This window comes from Geotrypetes seraphini, chromosome 3 (assembly GCF_902459505.1).
Source record: "Geotrypetes seraphini chromosome 3, aGeoSer1.1, whole genome shotgun sequence".
NCBI classification, from domain to species: Eukaryota; Metazoa; Chordata; class Amphibia; order Gymnophiona; family Dermophiidae; genus Geotrypetes; species Geotrypetes seraphini.
The window spans coordinates 177,770,571-177,795,443 of NC_047086.1; the positions used below are offsets into that span (position 1 = coordinate 177,770,571).

The 24,873-nt window shown below is 40.9% G+C and overlaps 1 protein-coding gene across 1 annotated transcript; it reads right to left on the reverse strand.

Annotated features, from left to right (window-relative positions):
- Window positions 1-6,177: 6,177 nt before the first annotated feature.
- On the reverse strand, window positions 6,178-22,115 carry CENPW (centromere protein W). Its single transcript, XM_033937109.1, has 3 exons — window positions 21,857-22,115; window positions 10,501-10,614; window positions 6,178-6,364 (listed from the first exon to the last, which is right to left on the reverse strand). Exons 1-3 carry the CDS (start codon window positions 21,944-21,946, stop codon window positions 6,338-6,340), a joined length of 231 nt encoding a protein of 76 aa, XP_033793000.1. The 5' UTR covers window positions 21,947-22,115; the 3' UTR covers window positions 6,178-6,337.
- Window positions 22,116-24,873: the final 2,758 nt, after the last annotated feature.

The following is a 24,873-nucleotide window of genomic DNA, read 5'->3' on the forward strand; positions in this document are numbered from 1 at the left end:
CTTTTTTAAACCAAGCTATACTAACTGCTTTTACCACATCTTCTGGCAATTAATTTGAGAGCTTAATCATGCACTGAATTAAAAACTGGTTCTCCAATTTGTTTTAAATTTAAATGTATAACATGCATATACCACTCCATCCATGGTTCCCAAATGCCATTCATTAGTATAGGGCAGGGGTAGGCAATTTCGGTCCTTGAGAGCCGGAGCCAGGTCAGGTTTTCAGGATATCCACAATAAATATGCCTGAGATAGATTTGCATCTCAAGGAGGCAGTGCATGAAAATCCATCTCATACATATTCATTGTGGATATCCTGAAAATCTGACCTAGTATAGGGAAATATTAGCATCAATGTAACATCTTTTAGCATCAAATAATAGATAACATAATTGTACCTAAAGACAAAGTATCACACTACATTCTCAGCAACTTTGCCATCTCCAGCAGTACATTTCCCAGCAGACCACTATTCTCCAGTTGATTTTAGTGTAAATCATTTTTTATTGTTGAACATTACAAAACAACATACAACACCCCAGCATGAACAGCAATCAAAAACAGTTCAACATACAGTTTTCCGTTTCACCCTCCCCCCTCCCCCTCCACACACACACACCAATCACATATAACCTCTACCCCATCCTATGCAAAAACAAGAGGTCCAAATCAGACACCGGAAACCTGTACACTCTTATGCCTTCCCAGTCCGCCCCCTTCCTAGACCACCCCTCCAAAAAAAAAAAAAAAAAGCAAGCACATAACCAGTCATTTCATCATTCTCCCTCTCCAAGGCTCAGGGAAACCAGGACAAAAGGCAGGAACAGAAAAAAAAAAAAAAGGCTGGTTAGGAGTTCAACACTAAGCTCCGAGCCCGAGGGGATAATGACCAAATGTAGGCATCCCAAGCCTCTCCAGTTGATTTTAACTGTGCTCCCAATCCCCTACTTATTTTTCAGTACTACATTCTGCTTAAGTTCTTGACATACTTTCAGAATTAATAAAAGCAAGCAAATTACATGTCAATTTGCCAATATTATGGGCAAACAAATAGCATGTCATAGTTACCAGTACACCTTTCCTTATAGGTATAGGAATCACATCCCTCTCTATATGTCCTAATAGTCCTTTGTTCAACCTTTGGCTATTTTTTCAATCCCCTGCATCTCAATTTATACAACAGTGGTCTTATTGAGAGGGTAAATGCTTGATGTACTACAAATGTCCTCACATCTTGTTCTATTCTATGGGGCCAGCTACTGAGAAAGCATGAGTATGATTTCCATCAAATTATATTGTTTAGCAATAGAATGCACAATAACTACGCACTCCCCAACCTCAATGATCATGTTGGTTTTTTAAAATCACTAATGGCCCAGTAAATTAAATGCCGATATCTTAAAACTGAATTTGCCACTTCATAGGCAACCAATGTAGCTCAACCAGGAATGAAGTGGCATGCTCATATCTGGATAGGCTTCAGTGAAACAGCTTTAAGACAAGCTGCTGGAAAAGAGCAGCATGAGAAGTTAAACATAGTTACAAGCCGCGCTAGCAGTTTTACCGCATGTACCGGATTAGCGTGCGCTAGCCGAAAATCTACCGCTTGCTCAAAAGGAGGCAGTAGCGGCTAGCGCACACGGCAATTTAGCGTGCGCTATTCCATGAGTTAAGGCCCCAGCGCGGCTTTGTAAAAGGAGCCCTAAGTCTTGAATTTGGCAATATATGGCAATATGAGAACTTGATTCTACCAAATTCAAGAGTTTTTGATTACTTGAACTGACGACTTTAGAGATAGGACTTACACTAGTGCTGCCCAATTCGCCGATTTGAATTGATTCACCGATTCACTTTGGTGAATTGATTCATTGTCCAAGAAAATCAGATTCACTGATTCAGTGACCAACACCCCCCACCCCTTCCCAGTGAGACCTAACATATCTCCGAGGCCTCCAAAAGCAGCAGTGGCGGCACTCTGAAGAGTGATGCAGCAGAGGGAAGCCCTAGTGGGGCAGACCACGAAGCAGTCCATTCAGAGCATCATCACTGCTGCTTTAGGAGGCCTCGGCGATATGTCAGGTCTCACCGTGGAAGGATCGGTGGGGTGCTGCTGCACAGAGATGTGGGAGGTAGGGATGGAAAGCTGCTGCACAGGGGCGTGGGAGAGGAGGAAAGATGCTGCAAATGGAAAGAGAAAGGAAGAACTGGTGTGTAGGAGAGGAAGAGAGAGATAAAACAAAGAGGTAGAAAGGGGCGAGAGGGAGAAATCCTACATATGGTGGAAGGGAGGGAGACATGCATGAAGAAGAGAAAGGGAGAAATGTTGGACATAAGGTGGAGGGTAGGGAAAGATGGTGCATGGGGGAGAAAGAAAGAAATGTTGCATATGATAGCAGAGGTGCTGAATGGAGGTTTGACCCGGGGCACAAGGCAGGGGGAGAGAAAGAGAGATAGATGGAAGACAGTGGAAAAGAAACAAATGTTGGATATGGCAGTGGAAGGCAGAAAAAATAAATTTTATTTTCTATTTTGTGATTACAATATATCAGATTTGAAATGTGTAGCATTAGTTAGGACCTAAAAGAGAGGAAAAATATTTTTGTTTACTCCACAGCACCAAAGTGAGGTTGGAGAGAGCAAAGGGGGGGGGGGGGATAGTGTGGGGTGGGTGGAAAGACTACAAAAGCCAGCCAGGACATCTGGGGGGGAAAAAAAAAAAAATTGCCCAATTGGGTGAGAAAAGCAAATCAAATTGAAAAATGTTTCCCTGAATTGGGAAGAAACAAAAAGCAATGTGGAGAAATGATGTTCCTGAGATGGACTTTAATAATATTAAAATAATATTAAAGAGTGATCTAGTGAAGGATCCAAGATGGCTGCTACCTGAATGATTGGGTACACGCCGCCGACCGAAGCGCTCCCATTACCTGGATCTTTCGCCGGTGACTGTTGTTTTCAGCCTGGTTTCACTTGTCCTTTTGACGCGATGCCAAAGAGGAGAGGCAGGAGCGCAGCTGGTGCCTCGCGGCGCTCCGAGGGCCCGTCCCTCAGCACCATTGAGGAGCTGCTTCGGAGGATACAGGGAGCTTCGTCGGGGAGTCCGGTGGAAAGCCCGCTAAGGATCCCACGAGTAAGCGAGACTGATGGGATTCCTCTTGGCCCAAATACCACTCTTAGCCCGGATGTTAGAGCACTGCCTCCTCCACCACAGTTGGCCAGCTCTCCCAGGGGTCAGGAAACCCCAGAAGAAGGGGCGATTCTTTCCCCAGAGGCAGGAAATTTGACATCTGAGAGCTTGGAAACGGAGATCCTGGGTCAGGTAATCTCTGGAGAAGACTCTGTGGGAATTAAAACAGCTGGAGGAGGACTGAGCCAGAAGGAACAAGGGCCAGAACATTCTAAGGAAGGTGAGAGACTTTGCACTTCCATACAAGCTTCTTTTTGGGATAGGCCTGCTGAGGTGACCTTAGAAGCCCTTTGGGATCTGGTAGCAAACTTTGGGAAAGTAATTAGTCCTAATTTCCAATAGATTGAAAATAAACTTATCTGTCATTCAGAAGAATTTAGGAAAATTAAAATTGGACATGACTAAAACAATTCCAGGAAACTATAATCAAAGATAATTCGAATCTTAGAAGAAAAGTGGAGTCATTAGAGAATCAACTGCGTAGCAATAACTTGACATTGATAAACTTTCCAAGAATAAATATGATTACACCTAGAGATATGCTTAGGAGATATTTATTAGAAATACTTCCAGAAATAGTTCCAGAAGATAAATCTTCAACCATTTTCTCAAGTTTACTATCTCGTCAGTAAAACTCCGCATCAACAACAACGTGGCCCTACTGAAGGACAAGCACTGAATATAACTGAGATCTTGGAGAAGTCAGACAAAGATGTGGTAACACCTGCAACTTTAGTAGTCACACTGGCTCTTTCTATAGATAAATCTTGGTTATTGAGACTATTTCTAAAGAATAAACAGAAGGAATTTCTTGGATGTAAAATTCAAATGTTCCCTGATGTTTCAAGGGAAACTCAAAAATGTAGATGTGATTTTCTTCTTTTGAAACCGGGGGTCACCTCATTAGGGGCTACTTTTTATTTAAGACATCCTTGTAAGTGCATTGTCCTTTATCATTCCATTAAATATGTATTTTTTGAGCCCCAACATTTAACTAATTTTCTGGCTATATCCCGCCTGGACAAGAAGAAAATTTATGCTTGAACTCTAAAAGAAAATAGTAACTTTCTTCCCGCTCTATAGGTATATTATTACTCTTTTCTGATTGTTTCTCTTGATTTTCTCGCAATTAAAATCTTGGATCTAAAGAGGACTTGAGCTAAATTTACCATAACAGTTTTTCTTGTAAACTGATTAATTTTTTTTAAGTATGGATCTATATGATTGTAATATGCTTGGTTAAATTTTCTTTCAAGTTTTACTTGATATTAAATTGAAATCAATAAAAATACTTAAATACTAAAATAATATTAAAACTTGGCAAACCACATAAAAACCTCTATGATGCTTTTTGAGCTCATATCCTGCACACAGCTTCTATGGAACAGTTTATTTCCGACTGGCATTTTTATCCACGTATCTTTACCATAGGACTTCATAGGGACCCCCGAAGAAGACATTCTGTCGAAACACGGACTGTGTTGGGTCCAGGGTCCAAAGCTTTTCAGCAAACTGCATCCTAGAGGTTTTTATGTGGTTAGCCAAGTTTTAAGATTTTAATATTAATAAAGTCCATCTCAGAACATCATTTCTCCACATTGTTTTTTGTTTCTTCTTGGATTTGTCTGAGATCATTGGGTCAATTCTCTTGTTTTTTCCCACATGCCTTCCTACATATTTATATCTACAATGAGCATGTTCGAGGGTTGTTTGAAAAGGTCAAAAAAAAAAAAAAAACCTACAAGTTAAACAATTTTTTTAAAAGTTATAGTTTTCAACATAGTCTCCATTGCAGCCTGTACACTTACCCCCTCTATTATTAAGATGTGCTAATCGAATTAGCTTGCATTAAACGCTAACATGTGCATGGACGCGTTAGCGCACCTTAGTAAACAAGGAGGATTAGTCCAGTTTTTCCATCCTGTCAGGAAAATAAGTTTTGTCAAATTTTTTAAAATATTTAACTTTTTTTAATGAACTTTTCAAACCATCCTCATACTCTACTCTATACATGCACCTGTGTATTTTATAAAATATACATACAATAATAAATCCACTATTTGAGTGAATCCAATTGCCATAAAAGTTCAAAAATATATAAACCTTAGGGTAAAATTAAACCTGTAACCCGTTCTGAACTCTTTGGGGACAACAGGCTAGAAAACGAAATAAATAAATAAAATTCCAAATCAAATCAATTTTTACAAATTATGTTTCTGTTCAGTCAAAAAAAATTGACCATGCAATTAATGTACTTCCTTAATATGCCTTTTTTACCAAACTGCTATAAAGTGGCCTTAGCACAGGACTTTCCCCACATGCCGAGGCCATTTTTACTACAGAGGTAAAGTGGCCAAATTTCCTATTTTCCCATTAATGGCCACATACTAAATTCCCATTAGAAGACAAGTCTAACGCCAACTATTTTGTAGGCATTACCAACACGCTAGCCAATTTGCATATGCATGCTCACTCTCTACCCCCAGACACACTCACTTTGAAAAGTTTAAATTTTAGTATGCACACATTCAAGAATTGTAGGACACCTCGGTGTATCCCATGGTACACCATTTTAAGAATTTAACACAACATTGTAAAAGGGCCACTAAATGATGTAAAAGCAATTCTTTATTTTGTTATTTAAATATCACTTTTAATTAATTGCTCATTCATTGAATAATCAAGTGTTGTACTATAGTTTTAAAAAGGGAAAAAGTTGAGCTCATAATGGTAATATATCAAGGCATATCATACCACCTTATGAAGTCTCATCCCTGCTCAATGAAGAACCCTTTTAAAGTAATGATCATTTAAATATGATGTGTAAACCAGTACAGTATTTAGCTTGACAGTGTAATGTCTTCTAAAGCACTTGGGGAAAAAAAACATACCCATTTAACAAACTCTACAAGAGCCAATTTACCAAAACTGATTTTGAAAACTGACCCAATTTAAAAGATTTTGCAACAAATTACAGCAAACAGAGCGACAACCATGAAAAGTTATGCTTTTATTAAAAGTTTTTAAAGATTGTGTATGAAGTACTCAGACAGCATTTTCTTGATCTACATGCTATGATAAATCCAATGACTTTGCAGTTTGAACATTATTGATCAAGTAGTTGCACCAGCCAATTAAATTTCAAAATTTCTAGCCTCTGCTCTTCTTTAAAACAGCCTGTGGAAATAAATGAAACAAGGAATTATTTTATTCTTGACTGTAAACCATGCAATGTATACAGAGTAACACTACTTAAGTAGTAACAATATTGTAGAGCTCATTACCTTATGTCAACACAGATAAGGTTGCCCTCTATGGAACAATTACTTCCATTAGCAATAAATTACAGTTGTCAACACTAATGTGCATGGCTGCTATGAATAGCTTCTCTCTATAGACAACCTCCTATCTTTCACATCTTCCCTTTAACAACCACAAGATCGGACTTAAAAATGTAACTTGAAGAACTAGATTCAATTCTTATTGTAAACCAGATTCCTTGTAGAGAATTGCAGAATATAAGACACTGTATAGGATGGTATGGTAATAGATGGGGCTTTAAAAGGAAAAGGTGCTTTCAATATAGACAGTTGATGAACAACAATGAGCATAAGTCTACCAGAATGATCAATACATGTCAAAAAGTCAACTTATACATTTAAAGAGAGTGTATATATCAAACCAAAGTACCTTGCCCCCTTAACTTTAATGTAGTTAATCCTTACTCAGAGCTTAGCCTTGTGTTGAGTAGCTATCATGTGCAAAGATGTCACAAGACGGGAAGGGGTAAAACGCGGACCTCACGGATCTAAAACCGTACGTCCTTAAAAATCTGAGTCTGACAGACCTCGATGACAATTTAGCTCCGACAGATCCTAATGCTTTTCCCTCCCTATGCTGAGACTAATGGCAAAACTTTTGCCTTGAGGTCTGTGCCTCTTTTAGTCTCAGCATAGGGAGGGAAAAGCATTAAGATTCATCAGAGCTAAAATGTCATAGAGGTACTCTCCCCTAGCGTTGAACACTTACATAAAGACTCCCAGTGAAAGATACCGTACTGAAGGTGGGGAATTACTCCATTAAACTTGCACGAAATTTCGTGTTTTCCTTGTTTAATACGATGAGCTGATGAGGGCCATGCACAGCTATGGGTAGTTGAGGTGTGAAGCACTATTAAATGTACATGGGGAGAGAGGCCATAAAAAAAGAACAAAAAAAAAATCCTTTAGCAAATTACAGGGAGGTTTTAAAACCCGCGACCCAGCTTGCTTGCATTTCAATGATGGATTGGGAGGGAGAGAAAAGCATTAGGATCCATCAGCGACTTCATTGCATGGACCTCAGATTTTTAAGGACGTGCGGTTTTAGATCCGCGATGTCCGTCAGGTCCATAAAGTCCGCGTTTTACCCCTTCCCGTCACAGACTGTCCAGCAGATATTTGTGGGATCAGGAGTTTCTTTAATTAAACAGCTGGGTATATGCTCTAAGTTCAGAGAGGACCCAGCTGGTATAACTTTGTCTAAGAGTTCAAAGTAGCATCTTCAAACAAATTATTAGACTTGGCATGACTGAAAAGACTGCTGCTTTCCAAAAACAAATCACATTGGGGCCCTTTTACTAACACGTGCTTAACACATGTAAAAAAATGCACTACTGCAGGGCACTCTCAAGTAACCCATGGTAGTTTTTGAATGAACGCATGCCACCCATGTGCTAATAAATAAAATGTATGTTTTTGTGCTGGTGCAGAGAATAGGTGCAGTTATGCTAATTGTTTAGCATATGGACATTGCCAATTAGCATGTAGTTAAGTTTGCAAGCCCTTACTGCCTACACAACAGGTGTAGTTGAGGGCTCACACACTAACCGGAAACAACAACAACAACAAAAAAACCCAGTGTAAAAAAAAATGTCCCTGAAACACCAGCAGCAGTGTCCTGAGCCACAAATCCTCCCTCCCTCAAGCCCCCAAGCAGCTACAAATCTCCTTCCCTCCCACCCCAAAGCACCAGCATGGCAGTGGTCCTGAGCCACAAACCCCTTCTCCCTCCCTTAAGCCATGAAGTGGCAGAAGCAGGCAGTGGTCCTGAGCCACAAACTCCCTCCCCTCCCTCCTTCTCTCCCTTTCTTATCCGAGTGCAGCTAGCCAGCAGGAGGCAGCCTCAAAACAGGCTGCTCGTGGCCAGCCCTGGCAGGGTCTTTCCTCTGACACGTCCCTTCCAACACATCAGAGGAATTCATGTTGCCAAAAATTCACAATAGCTCAAGCTGCTCATGAACTCAAACACCACATCAGTTCAAATGGTACATACTGACCCAGACAGTTCATGAGCAGCTTGAGTTATTGTGAATTTTTAGCGATATGAATCCCCTGAGGCAGGTCTGAGGTACTGAAATGCTCATTCACTATATAGCGGGAATTAGAGCTGCTAAGTGGTCGCTTAATTACTCAGTGATTTTTGAAGTTTTTCTATTTTTGGAGAATGGGATTTAACCACTTGGTTTTTTGAAAGTTAAAAGTTAACACTAATGCAGATAATGAAGGTTGAGAGCCAGATGATTGAAGGCTGGGACTTTTTTAACCGGGACCTGGAATAACTGTGCATTATAAGAGGCCCTGTGATCTATTAGTCCTTTAAAGTTCTGATGCCTCTCTCCTTGTTTAGTTTGAGATTTAGATGTCTCCCTGACTTAGACAGACATTTAAGCATTCTAAGTAATTTTTAAATTTAAATTAATTATATTATCTCAACATTATCAACAATGTTTTCCGTAGGTCATTCCATGTCAAGTGGACTAGGAGCCCACCCTCGACCCCCTTGAAATCCAACCAAATTTTACAGAGGTGTTGTCTAGGGTCTCAAATGAAACTCTGCAAAAAATTTTTAGATCTATCTCAATTTGGTCAGGAGCTAGGGGTGACTGTCAAAAGCAATCGATCCATTCCCATGCCTGTGTGACCTAAAACACCAACTTTGCTTAAGCACTGCGGCAGAAGGACCTAGGAGTCTGAAATTTTGCAATTTGGTACAACACTTTGGGGCAAGTTTCTGTGCCAAGTTTGAAATCTTTTGTGAACATGCTTCTATTTCTACAGGTCAGCAAAGTAGGCAAAAAGAGTTCACGAACTAAAATTTTTTGCAAAGTTTGGCTCCATACTGCTGCTGGTAGGTAAGTCAGCTGAGGGTACAACTTTACCAGAAGACATGTACCATGAGGTACTTCCAAGATTTGCAATATGAGCTTTTACAGTCAAGTGAAGCTGAAGATATGACCATCCAAAAAAATATGGCTTTATGCATTTATGCAAATTTTCACTTTTTCAGATTCAAATATCTCTAATGTGTAGGTTTTTTTTGTTGTTTTTTTATATCATTTGAAAGAGTATGTTTTTTGCTACAGAAGCTATCTTGTTTCATCTTGGACCCGACCTTTCTTTGGTGAGAATTAAAGCTTCAAAGATTAGCATTAGTTGCATATGTTTAATATTGAAAAGACTGATGATAGGCTAACTGTTTAATCTTGGGGATGCAAATTAACTTTAGAGCGGGGTGGATATTAAGCGGCTTAGGCATGGATCCCTGACAAAGCGGAAGCGAAACATGTCGGGTCCTACCGCTGCATTTATAAGAGATAAGTACATATTTAATAACTAAAGATTTAAAAGATTGAGAAGTTGTAAAAGATATTAAAATCTGGATCGGTGAGGATATATGCACTCAACATTCCCCGTTTAAAAATTTGCTATAACGGATGGAGGTTGGTGGTTCTGAGGTCCATTAGGATTCATTATCCATATCTGAAATGAAAATTGATTAACCAGTATACAGGAGGATTCTTGGGACGGGATTGAAGAGAGGCAGTTAATATTGAAAAGAGGCATGTTTAACACATGTTGTATGCAAATGAACAAGGTACATGAAGTTTCACAGTTCAGTTCAGATTGTTACTGTTTTATGATCCCCTTCCCTGTATTCATGCATTTTCATATACCCACTGCTGTGAAGATCATGACAAGTGTATTATACACTGAGACCACATATTTATCAGTTATTGATCCATTGTCTGAAAGACATTCCCATAGTCAGATAATACCATATAAATTTCTAAGCTTTAATAAAGACAAAAAAAAAGAAGTGCAAAAACCACACTTAAAGTACACATACATACTGACCCTGCTGCATTTCATTTCATAAACCGAATTAAACTGAATCAGCAATCGCAAACCTAGAAACCTTATCTGCAGTTAAATTCACTCCTGTAACTGTACTACATCTATGTTGCAACCATTAAAACATGATGAATCTCTTACTTTTGCTACTGCAGTGATGTGAGCAGGTTTAATTACAGCACTTTTCGTCTCAATTGCATGTGTCCTGGCTTCCTGTGCTAACCTCTGGAGAAACAGCAGGCAGTTCAAATGGACCTTTAGAAAAATGACAATATATTCAAAAGGGATCTGGAGCTATTTCCTTGCAGCATTTCTTCTTCTAATGCAATAAAGCTTGCAAAATCCAGAAGACAATGTACTAAAGTTTAAATTGGCAAATCACTATCTCTAGCAGATCTGAAGAAAGGAGTGGCCTAGTGGTTAGAGCTACCACCTCACGCTGTTACTTCTGACCCTGGGTAAATCACTCAATCTTCCATTGCCCTAGGTGCATAAGATAGATTGTGAGCCCTCCAGGACAGATAGGGAAAATGCTTGAGTACCTGTTCATAAACCACTTAGATAACCTCGATAGGCAGTATATAAATACCTAATAAAAAAATTCTGAACATGCTGGTAGCATAACTATTATACCATAGAACCCAATAAGGAAGAAGGTCCAAAGTAATAACCCAAACGATTCTTTCAATAATATTAAGACAGTGGAAATGTTGAAATATGGGATTGGGACTTGTATGCCACAGAGCTATCTTCAATCAATAGTATAAATGCTCTAAAGAAGACACAATATCTTCATCACACCAATATTCAATCATCAATAGGTATTAGACAGAAAAAAATGAAAGACTGAATTAAGCATTCTTTTCAAGATTATAATTTTGGTTGACATAACAGAAGGAAGCACATTTTTGTTTAAGCATGATTTTCACATTAAGAGAGATCCTGGGATGTTTCATAAGTAAATACCTGGATGGGTTTATCCAGTGGCAACTCTGGTTTACGGGTCTCGTCTCTGCTTATGAGTTGTGAGAACTGAGGACTCTCTTTTCACATAAAAATATTTTCTGTCCAACACCTAGTTGATGATTTGAGTATTGGTGTGGTGAAGATATTGTGTGTTCTTTAGAGCATTTATACTATTGATTGAAGATAGTTCTGTGGGATATTTCAACATCACTACTCTCTTAATATTATTGGTAGCATAACTAAACACACTTCCTACTTGGCATCATAAACAGATACAGGTCAAGTCATATGTGTTATCACAAACACTAATACAGGGGCAGTACAACAATTGCCCAGAGAAGTAGAACCACCAATAAAATGAAATGCAGGCCATCGTCGATATGACAGACCTTTTCTAACAGATAAGCCTTTTGTTATTTTTTTAAATTGCAGTGGATTTACATGCATTGCAGAGAGCAACAATTTAATTTGTATAAGAGGTTTTTTTTTTTACCCTGTTATACTTGTCGCCTGACTGTAGAGTGGAGGTTGGGATCTGAGGCTTTTTCCTCCTCATTTTTCATTTTATCGGTTGCTCTGCTTCTCTGGGCTCTTATTATAGTGCCCCTGTATTAGTGCTTGTGATACACGTATGTACCCGTTTTGTTTCTGATGACAAGTAGAAATGTGTTTAGTTATTACAATATTTTTCTGCTTTCTTTTGTATTGGTTTCTATGCTGGTCGCATAAACAGATTAAAACAATTTTTCAAAAGTGTGATCAAAATTTTGCTACTAGACAAATGCCTTCCTCATGAGTAAATGGTGCTGTATTTTCTTTAGCAGATGATTTGTTTCAAGTCATTTTGACCATAATTCTCATGAGCTTAATCTCCTTGAAAACCAAGCAGTATATGGGCAAAATGTTAACCATTCCAAGCCAAAGGTACTTTGGGAAGACCATACTGGAGGTAAGCTAAGGAAACACAGCTCCAGAGAGCTCCCAAAGTCCTCAGTACCTGAAATAGCTGAAATCAACAGTCCCTTGTCATAGCAGGGACAGAAGAGGTCTGAAAATTAGTTCTCCCTTCTATCAAGCCTCTCTGCTGGGATCCCAGCCCTGCAAAATCCCTGCTACTTGAAGTTACTTTAAAAAAATAAATAAATAAATCACACACAATCTGGAGCACCAGTTTACTGAGCTTTTAAAAATATATATACATGTATGCTTCATCCAGAGGGCTCCTATTAGTGTGGAAGGGGAGGGGGATAAGGCAGTAAGAAACATACCACCCCAAGGCAGAGGTCCTTTGGGTACATTTGCTCAGGTCCCTTCTCATTCTCAGCCAACAGAGGCAAGGGGGGGTACAAAACCATCTCCTAACTGCAGAGGAAAGCTGTTGTCTGACTCAGGGAGTCATTGCCAGCTAAAGGACTCAACCTCTCAACTCAGGCTGTTGATCGTGCCCCCATGGATTCAGATATGCAGAAAACCTGTTATACCAGTCCAACCTGCACCATCTGCTAATGCAAAGAAGTACTGAGAAGTTCCAGGCTGCACCATTCCTTATAGCAGCAATGTCACTGAAGAGCTTGGTTTCTTTGCTTCCATCTGCTGGTAGGGATATACAACTTATTGGTCTGGATTAGTCAAGCAGGATGACAAGTAAAAGTAAGGGAAAAGCATTTAATATACCCCTGTCTGTGGTACAACCAAAGCAGTTTACATATTATTCAGGTACTTTCTCTGTGTTATGGTACATGGGCTTGTCATGCCACTGGGCTTGTGTACATCTTAGAAGCAGAAAACTATGCTGTCGGTACTTTACTACCAACAGAGCCTCCCAAGGCAAACAGGTTTCAGATGGGCAATGTTGGAGGCAGAGGATCGCATCTGATGCAACAACAGCAAGATCATCAAATTTATATACTACGCAGGCCTGGCAATCTAGTTCTGTATTCTGCCACGAAAACTCAATGATGAAGTCGCTAGGACTAACACAAGGTGATGGCACCTAACAACTTTCTCTGCGTCAGAATTGAACCTTGGAACACTTCTGATCCTGTTCCATGTGAATAACTGAACATTTAGTCCTCCGTTTCCTGTTTATATCTACTTTGCAATCCACAAACTGCTGAAAATATTTGAGTTATAAGTTGCTGTTAGATGGTGAATGGTCAAGCCCATTTAACCCGTTACCTGCAGAAATAAAAATTAACCACCAAGTTACCCTAGTCTCTTCATCAAGACATTGAATTGAAGAGAGGGTAATTCTTAAAAGTTTGTAAAGATATGTTAAAATAATCTAATAAATTAAGAACATAAGAATTGCTGCTGCTGGGTCAGACCAATAGTCCACTCACGCGGCAGCCCTTAGGTCAAAGACCAGTGCCCTGAGACTAGACTTACCTGTGTACGTTCTGGTTCAGCATAACTTGTCTAACTTTGTCTTGAATCTCTGAAGGGTGCCTTCCCCTATAACAGCCTCCGGAAGAGCATTCCAGTTTTTTACCACTCTCTGGGTGAAGAAGAACTTCCTTACGTTTCAACTTTAGAGTGCCCCTTTCAACTTTAGAGTGCTCTCTCGTTCTCTCTACCTTGGAGAGGGTGAACAACCTGTCCTTATCTACTAAGTCTATTCCCTTCATTATCTTGAATGTTTCGATCATGTCCCCTCTCAGTCTCCTCTTTTCAAGGGAGAAGAGGCCCAGTTTCTCTAATCTCTCACTGTACGGCAACTCCTCCAGCCCCTTAACCATTTTAGTCGCTCTTCTCTGGACCCTTTCGAGTAGTACCGTGTCCTTCTTCATGTACGGCAACCAGTGCTGTACACAGTATTCCAGGTGAGGGCGTACCATGGCCCGGTACAGTGGCATGATAACCTTCTTCGATCTATTCGTGATCATCTTCTTAATCATTCCCAGCATTCTGTTTGCCCTTTTCGCCGCCACACATTGCTCAGATGGCTTCATTGACTTGTCAACCAGTACTCCCAAGTCTCTTTCCTGGGGGGTCTCTCCAAGTACTACAACGGACATCCTGTATTCGTGTATAAGATTTTTGTTATCGACATGCATCACCTTACACTTATCCACGTTAAACCACATTTGCCATGTCGCAGCCCATTTCTCGAGCATGTTTATATCACATTGCAAGTCTTCGCAATCCTCCTGCATCTTCACTACTCTGAATAACTTCGTTATCGTCTGCAAATTTAATCACCTCACTCGTCATACCAATTTCCAGGTCGTTTATAAATATGTTGAATAGCACGGGCCAAGCACCGAACCCTGCGGCACTCCACTCATGACACTTTTCCAGTCCGAGTATTGTCCATTTATCCCCACTCCGTTTTCTATCCGCCAGCCAGTTTCTAATACACGTGAGTATTTCACCTTCAATTCCATGGCTTGCAATTTTTCAAAATAGTCATTCATGTGGAACCTTGTCGAACACCTTCTGAAAATCCAGATATACAATGTCAAACGGGTCACCCTTGTCAATCTGCCCGTTTACTCCCTCGAAGAAGTGCAGCAAGTTCGTCAAGCAAGATCTTCCTTTGCTGAAGCCGTAGGTCGAGGAATTTGTGCCGAGGACCTTCTGATGAGGGGGCGTTTGAAATAGATTGGAAAGAGATTGGAAGAAAGCATCCACCAGTGGAAAGACTGTTTTAACGAAGGAGTAAGTGCAATGTGCTGAGAGAGAGGATCAGAAGCCTGCGCCCATTAAGAATCCAGGGTCCACTGAGGAATTCTGAGGTGAAGTCTGGCAAAAGGAGTCACGTGAACTGTAGAGGCCATGTGACCTAGAAGAACCATCATGTGTCTCGCTGAGAGTGAAGTGAGGGGCAACACTTTGTGACAAAGTTGTATGAGAGTATCCTGACGTTGTTGAGGAAGGAATGCTCCGAGTTGTACAGTGTCCAGTACAGCTCCAATGAACTGTAGTTCGAGAGGACTGTAACTGGGATTTTGGAAAATTTATTTCAAACCCCAAACTCTGGATGAACCAAAAAGTCCGTTGGGTCGCTACAATAACCCACTGAGATGTTGACTCTTTGATGAGCCAGTCGTCCAGGTACGGGAAAACCCGAAGACCATGGCTGTGCAGAGCCGCTACTACCACAACAAGGCACCTGGTGAAAACTCTGGGAGACGATGCCAGGCCGAAAGGTAGCACTCTGTATTGAAAATAATTTCCCACCTGAAATCTGAGAAACTTGCGGAAGTCTGGATGAATGGAATGCGAGTATAAGCCTCTTTGAGATCCAAAGAGCATAACCAATTGCTGTGATCCAGAAAGGGATACAAGGATGCTAGAAACAACATCCAAAATCTTTCTTTGACAAGAAACTTGTTGAAAGCTCTGAGGTCCAATATACGTCATAGATCTCCCGTCTTCTTCGGGACAAGGAAGTAACGGGAGTAAAACCCCGTGCTCTGCTGTTCCAGAGGAACTTCCTTGATGGCACAGACACGAAGCAGAGCTGAATATGTAGAAATAGTCAATAAGTGGACTATCAGAGCCATCACAATTCTCTGTTAAAAATGGCATATAACTAAAGCTACAAATTTTAACTTCACCCTATATTTTGTCATCTAACTTTATTGTTAAACATCATAAATTTAAGCAAATTTGGAAAATTTGTACCAAAACATCAAATAAGTTTGCATAACTGATCGCAAGAACTCGCTGCTTACTCACTTCCATCTGCAAAAAGTGAGATCAGTGTGATGATGTTTGTACTGTGAAAATGGTGTTTATTGGAAAAAACAGTTATCAAGTTTTTGTACTAAATATTACAGTGGGAAACAGCTTTTTGGTAAATGCTTCACAAAGAACTGGACATGGGGGAGGGGTTAAATAAGCTTCTGAAAAAGACTGATAAAACTGGTACAACTGAAAGTTAGAAGAGTAGTGACTTCATGGGAAGAATGATTGACTCTACAATCTGACTGGTATATGTATCTTCATACTGATGGTGAACAGTTTGAACTGGATCTTATTATTTACTTTGCAGGAGTAGCGCTGTTTGCTACTGATCTAAAAATGTCATAAGAACATAACAATAGCCTTACTGAGTCAGAACAATGGTCCATCAAGCCCAGTAGCCCGTTCTCACGGTAGCCAATCCAGGTCACTAGTACCTGGCCAAAACCCAAGGTGTAGCAATATTCCATGCTACCAATACAGAGCAAGCAATGACTTCCCCCATGTCTCTTAATAACAGACTATGGACTTTTCCTCCAGGAACTTGTCCAAACCTTTCTTAAAACCAGCTACGCTATCCGCTCTTTATCACATCCTCTGGCAATGCATTACAGAGCTTAACTATTCTCAGAGTGAAAAAAAAATTATTCCTATTGATTTTAAGAGTATTTCCCTGTAACTTCATTGAGTGTCCCCTAGTCTTTGTAATTTTTAACAGAGTGAAAAATCGATCCACCTGTTTTACTCCACTCAGGATTTTGTAGACTTCAATCATATCTCCCCTCAGCCGTCTCTTTTCCAAGCTGAAGAGCCCCAACCATTTTAGTCTTTCTTCATACGAGAGGAGTTTATCCCCTTTACCATCTTGGTCACTCTTCTTTGAACCTTTTCTTGAGATAAGGAGACCAGAATTATATGCAATACTCCAAATGAGGTCGCACCATGGAGCGATACAGGAGCATTATGACATTCTTAATCTTGTTAACCATCCCTTTTTTAATAATTCCCTGCATCCTGTTTGCTGTTTTAGCCGCCACTGCACATTGGGCAAAAAGTTTCATCATATTGTCTACAATGATACCCAGATCCTTTTCTTGGGTACTAACCCTCAAGGTGGACCCTAGCATCCAGCAACTGTGATTCAGGTTATTCTTTCCAAAGTGCATCACCTTGCATTTGTCCACATTAAATTTCATCTGCCACTTGGACGCCCAGTCTGCCAATCTCCTAAGGTCCGCTGCAATTTTTCACAATCCACATGCGTTTTAACAACTTTGAACAGTTTAGTGTCATCTGCAATTTTAATCACCTCACTCGTCATTCCAATTTCCAGTTCATTTATAAATAAGTTAAATAGCACCGGTCCCAGTACAGACCCCTGTGGCACTCCACTGTTTACTCTCTTCCATTGAGAAAAATGACCTTTTAACTCTACCCTCCGTTTTCTATCCGCTAACCAATTCCTAATCCACAACTGAACTTTGCCACCTATCCCATGACTTTTTAATTTTCTCAGGAATCTCTTGTGAGGAACTTTATCAAAAGCTTTCTGACAATCTAGATAAACTATATCAACCGGCTCACCTTTATCCACATGTTTATTCACACCTTCAAAGAAGTCAAGCAAATTTGTGAGGCAAGATCTCCCTCGGCTGAACCCATACTGACTTCATCTCATTAAATCATATTTGTCGACGTGTTCCACAGTTTTATTTTTTAGAATCATTTCTACCATTTTGCCCGGCCCTAAAGTGAGGCTTACCAGTCTGTAATTTCCCGGATCTCCCCTGGAGCCCTTTTTAAAAATCGTCGTAACATTGGCCACCCTCCAATCTTCAGGTACTGCAGATGATTTTAGCGACAGGTTACAGATCACTAACAGCAGGTCAGCAATTTCATGTTTGAGTTTTTTTAGTACCCTGGAATATATACCATCCAGTCCTGGCGATTTATCACTTTTTAACTTGTCGATTTGGCTCAGTACATCTTCCAGATTCACCGAGATTTCTTTCAGTTCCTCCTCATAATCACCCTTGAAAACCATTTCCTGTTCAGATAGATCTCTTACATCTTCTTCCGTAAAGACTGAAGCAAATAATTCATTCAGTCTTTCCGTTATGGCCTTATCCTCCCCGAGCACTCCTTTCGCTCCTCGATCATCCAGTGGTCCCACAGATTCCCTCACAGGTTTTCTGCTTCTGATGTACCTAAAAAATTGCTATGAGTTTTTGCCTTTTTTCTCTTCATATTCTTTCATAGCTGTCTTTATCAATGCTTTGCATCTAACTTGCCAGTGCTTGTGTTTCCATTTTCTTCATTTGGATCGTTTTTCCATTCTTTAAAGGATATTTTACGGACCAGTTGCTCCAAGAAGCAGTCATTTATGACATCTAGGAATTTTACCTCTCTAGCACTCCCCGATGTAACATTTAACCTGTCAATGGTGGGGTAATTGAAATCACCTATTATAATACGGTCATGGAAATATTGATAATATGGGGGGATACTTATTTATTATATTTATAAGAACATATGTTTGTAATTACAAGTGATTTGTGAAAATTTGTTGTATTGTTTTTAATTACAGCTTTCCTAATCTCCAAAATATTTCTTCATCTATCTGCTCATTTTGTTCTGGGAGACGGTAGTATAACCCAACCTTTATATTCCCTCCCTTCGCACATGGAATTTCTATCCATAAGGATTCCACACAGCTATCTATGTCATGCAGAATGTTTATTTTATTTGATTCAATTCTCTTGAACATATAGCGCACCCCCCCCCCTCCAATTTGATCTACTCTATCCTTGCAATATAATTTCTACCCAGATAAGTGTCCCATTGATTGTCCTCCTACCATCAGGTCTGCAAGACACCTATTATATCTATCTCATCATTCAGTGCTATATACTCTAACTCTCCTATTTTAATTTTTAGGCTTCTAGCATTTGCATACAGGCACTTCAAATTGTGGTTTTTGCTTGCAACTACAGGCTGCTGAGAAGACAGGGAAGATTTGAACCTTTCTCTTAAACCCTCCTGGTTTTCTTTCACCATTATCGGAACCTCTCTACTGGAACTCCCTAAATATCCTGTTTCAATAGTATCCTCCAAGGATACCTCACACCGAACCATCCGCTCCCGAACAACTGTCAGCTTTCCCCCACATCTCAGTTTAAAAGCTGCTCTATCTCCTTTTTAAAAGTTAGCACCAGCAACCTGGTTCCATCCCTGTTAAGGTGGAGTCAATCCTTTTGGAACAAGCTCCCCCTTTCCCAAAAGGTTGCCCAGTTCCTAACAAGTCTAAAACCCTCATCCCTGCACCATCGTCTCAACCATGCCTTGAGACTTTGGAACTCTACCTGCCTCTTGGGTCCTGCGCGTGGAACTGGGAGCATTTCTGAAAATTTAACCCTGGAAGAACTGGATTTCAGCTTTCTACCTAAGAGCCTAAATTTGGTTTTCAGAACCTCCCTCCCACATTTTTCTGTCATTGGTACCTACATGTACCAGGACAGCTGTCTCCTCCCCAGCACTATCTAAAATCCTATCTATGCGATGCATGAGGTCCACCACCTTTGCATCAGGCAGTCAAGTGACCAGACGATCCCGACGCCCACCAGCCATCTACATGTCTAATAATCGAATCACCAACTACAACCATTGTCCTAACTTTTCCCTCCTGGGCAGAAGCCCCTGGAGAGACATCCTCGGTGCGAGAGGATATTGCATCCCTGGTGGGCGGGTCCTAGCTACAGGATTATTTCCTTCTTCACCCAGGGTGATGCTCTCCTTCTAGGAGACCTCTCTCCTCCAAGGCAGCACAGGGGCTACCAGACTGAAGGTGAGACTTCTCTACAACATCCCTGTAGATCTCCTATGTACTTCTCTGTCTCCCTCAGCTCCTCCAAGTCTGCTACTCTAGCCTCAAGGGAACGTACACACACATAACTTCTCGCCAACCGGGAGAAAGTTATACAAGTGACACTCAATGCAAAAGACTGGATAGCAACCCTCTTGCTGCTGGACTACTGTCTGCACCTTGTTATTGAGCTAATTAACCTTTTTAAGCTACTAGGAATATATTAGATTAGTATAGAGAGCGTTAGGATTTTTATTAAAAGTTTGTTCTTTTATCTAAACTGTCTTTAGAAGGGAACCTACAACTGAGCTTTTCTCCCCAAAGCTCTTTAGAAGGGAACCTACAATTGAGCTTTTCTTCCCAAACCTATCAAAGCTCAGAGCAAAATAATATGTACTTAACCCAAAGATATGTCTTCTACTTTTCTCCTCTCAGGAAAATGTCCTCTTCCCTCCTTCTCTAACAGACTCTAAAGGCTACACTACTGCCTGACTGATTTTGCTGAGCTAAAAAGGGAACTACTCGGTACCGCTTCAGGTGTGGGGAAAAGGGTGAGTTCCCAGATCTGGTGAGAGGGCTTGGGGGTTAGGTGTTTCAGGTTGTGCAGATTGTCCTTGTTAAGACCAGCTGGAGAAATGTGAAGGGTAATTTAGAAGTAGTATAAGAGTAATTTGAGCCTAAGGGTGGGCGGGCAGATAGTAGCTCACAGGTTGCTGTAAAAACTATCTTTAATGCAGATCCTCTACAACTTCCCTCCTAGAAACAGGTTTACTGAGAGTTAGGCACTAGGCCAGCATTCCTCCCCTCAAGGGTCACTTGTGGCATCTGATCTCTTAAGTCCTCAGCGTTCAGTTTATAAGTTCTTGTTAAATATTTGCTGTACAACAGTTATGTTTTGCTCCAATTGTGAGTTTTGTATCTTATAGGATATATGAGAAAATTTCTGCATATTTACTGAAAATTTGACTTAGGAATCAAGGAAACTCTTATATCTTGGCATCCCAAGTCCTTTAAATTTTCTTCACACTTCTACCTCTAACCCTCTGTTGTAGTTCCTTCCTATTTCTCCTACTGTAAACCGCGTCGAGCTCTACGAACGTGGAGATGATGCGGTATACAAACCTAAGGATTAGATTAGATTAGATTAGATGCATCCCTCGCGGTGTCGGGGGATTGTGCAACAGCGGAAGTTGGAGGGAGTGGGCATCCCTCCTGCCGTTCTTCAATTTGAGGTCTCTCCTTTTTTTTTTAATTTGCAAGTGTATTCTGCACCTGTGCCAAGTGATATCACCAGCGACTCATCCAATGCAAATTTAGTGACCCTCCACAACTCAACGTGAACCTCATTTGCATACACAGTTTTTAGAGAATGACTTGTCTTTTTTCAAATCATTACATTTATGGCCGCAAAAGCAGCCCATCGGATTTTACCATGAGTGTTAGAGAATCTGCTCCTCAGTGCTCTTAAAAATGTATATAGCCCTGCCTAGAACCAATGACATGGCGGTATACAAGAAATAAAATAATAATTATTATTATTATAATAAGACTCAGTCAAGGAAAATACCCTCCACCCTGCCAACCAATTTAACAAAATAAAAGCTTAGACAGGAGGAGCCATTCCAGCTCTCTCCAGCAGCCTAGGAAAAGTTGTTGATCCTTCTCAGGGCCACAGAACCTTGGGGAAGGCAGGTGGGCACGATTCTAAAGCCTCCTTTTTGAGATACTGTATTATAAAGATGGCCCATAGGGCTCCGGAAAAAGGCGAACACTTTGAGACATCAGGGTTATATTTCCATTGAAAGTACAACCCGGATGTCTCAGCTCGTCCTCCTTTTCCCGGAGCCTGCTGTCGTTCTTCAGCGAGAGGGGAAAGAAGGGGAGCGCCCCAGGCACCCCACGTCAATTCTCTTCTCGTTCAGGGTCGCACAGCCATCTCCACACTACGTTAGCTACCACCCAAGCAGGAGAAAAACCAACCAGCAGGTCGACGTTGGCGGCCAAGCGCAGCTGCGGCTTGTCCTTCTTGATCAGCGAGCGCAGCTTATTGCGCGGAACTGTTCGCTTCATCGCTCCCGGACGACGACGGCCCTACCCCCAAGCTTCAAACTACCCGCGCGCCAGACCTTTTACGTCAACACGCTATAGACGCCGACGTGTTATACGTCGTCCTTGCGGTGACGCCAGTAACGGTAGTCTTCCTGCGCGCTTGCGTACTTGTAGCGGGGGCTCGCTTCTTCGCTCCCGCCCCAGCTTCAAACTGCCCGTGCGCCAGGCCCCTTGCGTCAACGTCCTTGCGGTGACGTCAGTAACGGTAGTTTTCCTTCGCGCTTGTATCGTTGTAGGGGGGATTCTCAAGTTCGTCGGTGAGCGGGGCTGACGTGTAGGTCCTTGCCCTTGAATCTGCAGGTGGTAAAAGCAGCGAGACGTATTTGTCCGTTGTTGCTAAAAGCCTTTTGAGTACTGTACAGAAAGGTAGCGTTTAAGTCAACATGTTTTGTGGGAATTTGTTGAAGAGGTGATTGGTAAATTGCGAGCCCTGCCCTTTTGAGCTAGGACCGGTACAGCTGCACATACGCGTTTCTGTGTGTTTGCTTATTGTCTCCTTGTAGGAACAAGAATTCGTTTCAGCCAGAGCCGGCCTAGCTGCCAGGAAAAGTCCATCGCCTAGGCAGGTAGCTTCTGGGAAACAGCAACGAGCATGAGCAACTATTGTCATATCTAAACAATAGCAGAACTGCCGAGGTATCCATCCATTCCAGCAGGGAGACTCTTTGGCCAATCCTGATTTTAAACGTATGTCCCAAAGCAGTATAGGATTTAAAGTCCATGATTCTACCTGTTTAATCAGTGGTGCAGGTCCCATAATGCACCAGAGCGAGGTTGGTAGAAATCCAGCAACAGCCAAAAGGTCTCCTTCCTGGAATCGGTGGTTTGGCAGCTTAGTAATAGTTAAGTTTGATCTTATCGCATTATCAAAAAAATTCAAAGTGATGTACAAAATTAAAAATAAATAATATAAATCAAAACAATCTGTACTGGTGGACTAAAGATTTAATAGAAAAACGGATTATGAGATGAAACATTAGGGTAGTGGGAAGAACTACACAATAAGTTAGGAAAAGAGACAAATGGAAATAACACTAGGTCGTATCTAAAATTTAATGGTCTGGTAGCTTATACATTGAATGTGTCCTTGAAAAGAAAATATTTGAGTTTTCCTTTAAATGTGTCTAGGTTGTCTCTTACATATGGAAATGAGTTCCAAGTTTGATAGCCACACAAATTCAAAGAACCATCTGCAGGAAGGGTGAGCAATATTCAAATAGCCCATTCTCCTAATAAATTACCCTCCTTGTTTATGGGAATGGATTTATTTTTTTTATATACCTAGTGCTAAAACGGTTTACAAATGAAAATAGTGATAACCAGAATAATATCATAATGCAACCTACATACAAAGCACAGAATCGAGAAATGATAAGAATTAAAACATTGCTGGAATAGGCAAGCTTATGGGGGGGGGGGGTTGGGCTTATAAGACTGAAAGTTTCATAGTGATGTTTCTCAACTTCTTCAAGCCAAGTACCCCTGCCCAAGCTCCACCCCCATAATAATAGTACTACTAGTAATTGTAATGCAATTTCTTCCATCCATTTTTCATATACACACAATATAATCTTATTAATACATAGTGGTAACCACAATTTAAAAAAACACAGCACAATGTATGTAGAAAATGTTAATTATCATTTATATTCATTTTTTATAGAGTTCAAGGCAGATGACTAAAATATGCAACACCTCAGTAATAACTAGAAAAATAGACAAATATAGTGCAAAACATAGCAGATATAAATTCTCAAAACTGACACATTTCGATCACTAAATTGAAAATAAAATCATTTTTCCTACCTTTGCTGTCTGGTGATTTCATGAGTCTCTGGTTGCACTTCCTTCTGACTGCATCCAATATTTCTTTCTTTCTGCCTTCTGCACTATTCCTCTCCAGACCTCATTCCCTTCACCCAACCAACATCTCTCTGTCCCTCCTTGAGTCCAACTTTTCTTCCTCTCTCCACCCCCACTGGCAACGTCTCCCTCTCATTTTTTCCCTTGCTGCAAAGGGAGTGAGGAGAGAGAGATCCAGGGTGCATCTCTCCCACTCCTTTTACTGTCACAGCCAACATTTCTCCCTCATCACCCAGATCATGTGCAGCATTTTTTTACCACTGCCCACCAGCCTCATGCCCATTTCTTCTAATACCCCTCTGCAGCGCATTGCCACATCTTTTCCTCCATCACTATGTCCAATATTTCTCCCCCTTGCATCCCCTTTAATCTGTCCCTCCACCATATCCAACATTTTCCCTCTCATCCTTCTATTCTACCTCACTCCTTTCTCTGTCTATGCCCAATTTTTCTCTTTCTTTCCCCATGTGCACCATCTCTTTCCCTCTCACACACTCATGCCCAACAATCCTTCCTTTCTATTTCCTCCATACCTCCTATGTCCCAAGTTAGTGCCCCATTCTGTGTCCTAAGTTCATGACCCCCTCCCTGCCTTTGTCTCAGACTCATGCCTCTCCCATGGCCCAAAGCGCTCCTCCCCCCCCCCTTTTGTCCCAGATCATGTCCCCTCTCCCTTGCTCAAGCCACACTCACTTCCTTCAGGGTTGTCTAGCTGGGCTGCTCCTTCAGCGGCAGTTGTTGCAGGGATGCACAGGCAGCGGTTCACACGCATGTGGCTGACCCACAAGCCTTCCCTCTGATGCCAAACTCGGTGTGTATAAGGGAGGTGAAGGGGTTAGCTACTCTGCTGCAAAGATGATCCTCCCTGACCAGTTCAATATGATCTTTTCCTTGAACTACAAGGGTTATTCAATAATTTATCTTCCACAGTAGGCAATAAGAGTTATAAAAAAAAATTTTGAATTATTTTTCAGTATAGTCCCCTGATAGCTCTATATACTTCATCCACTTCTCCTGCAATGACT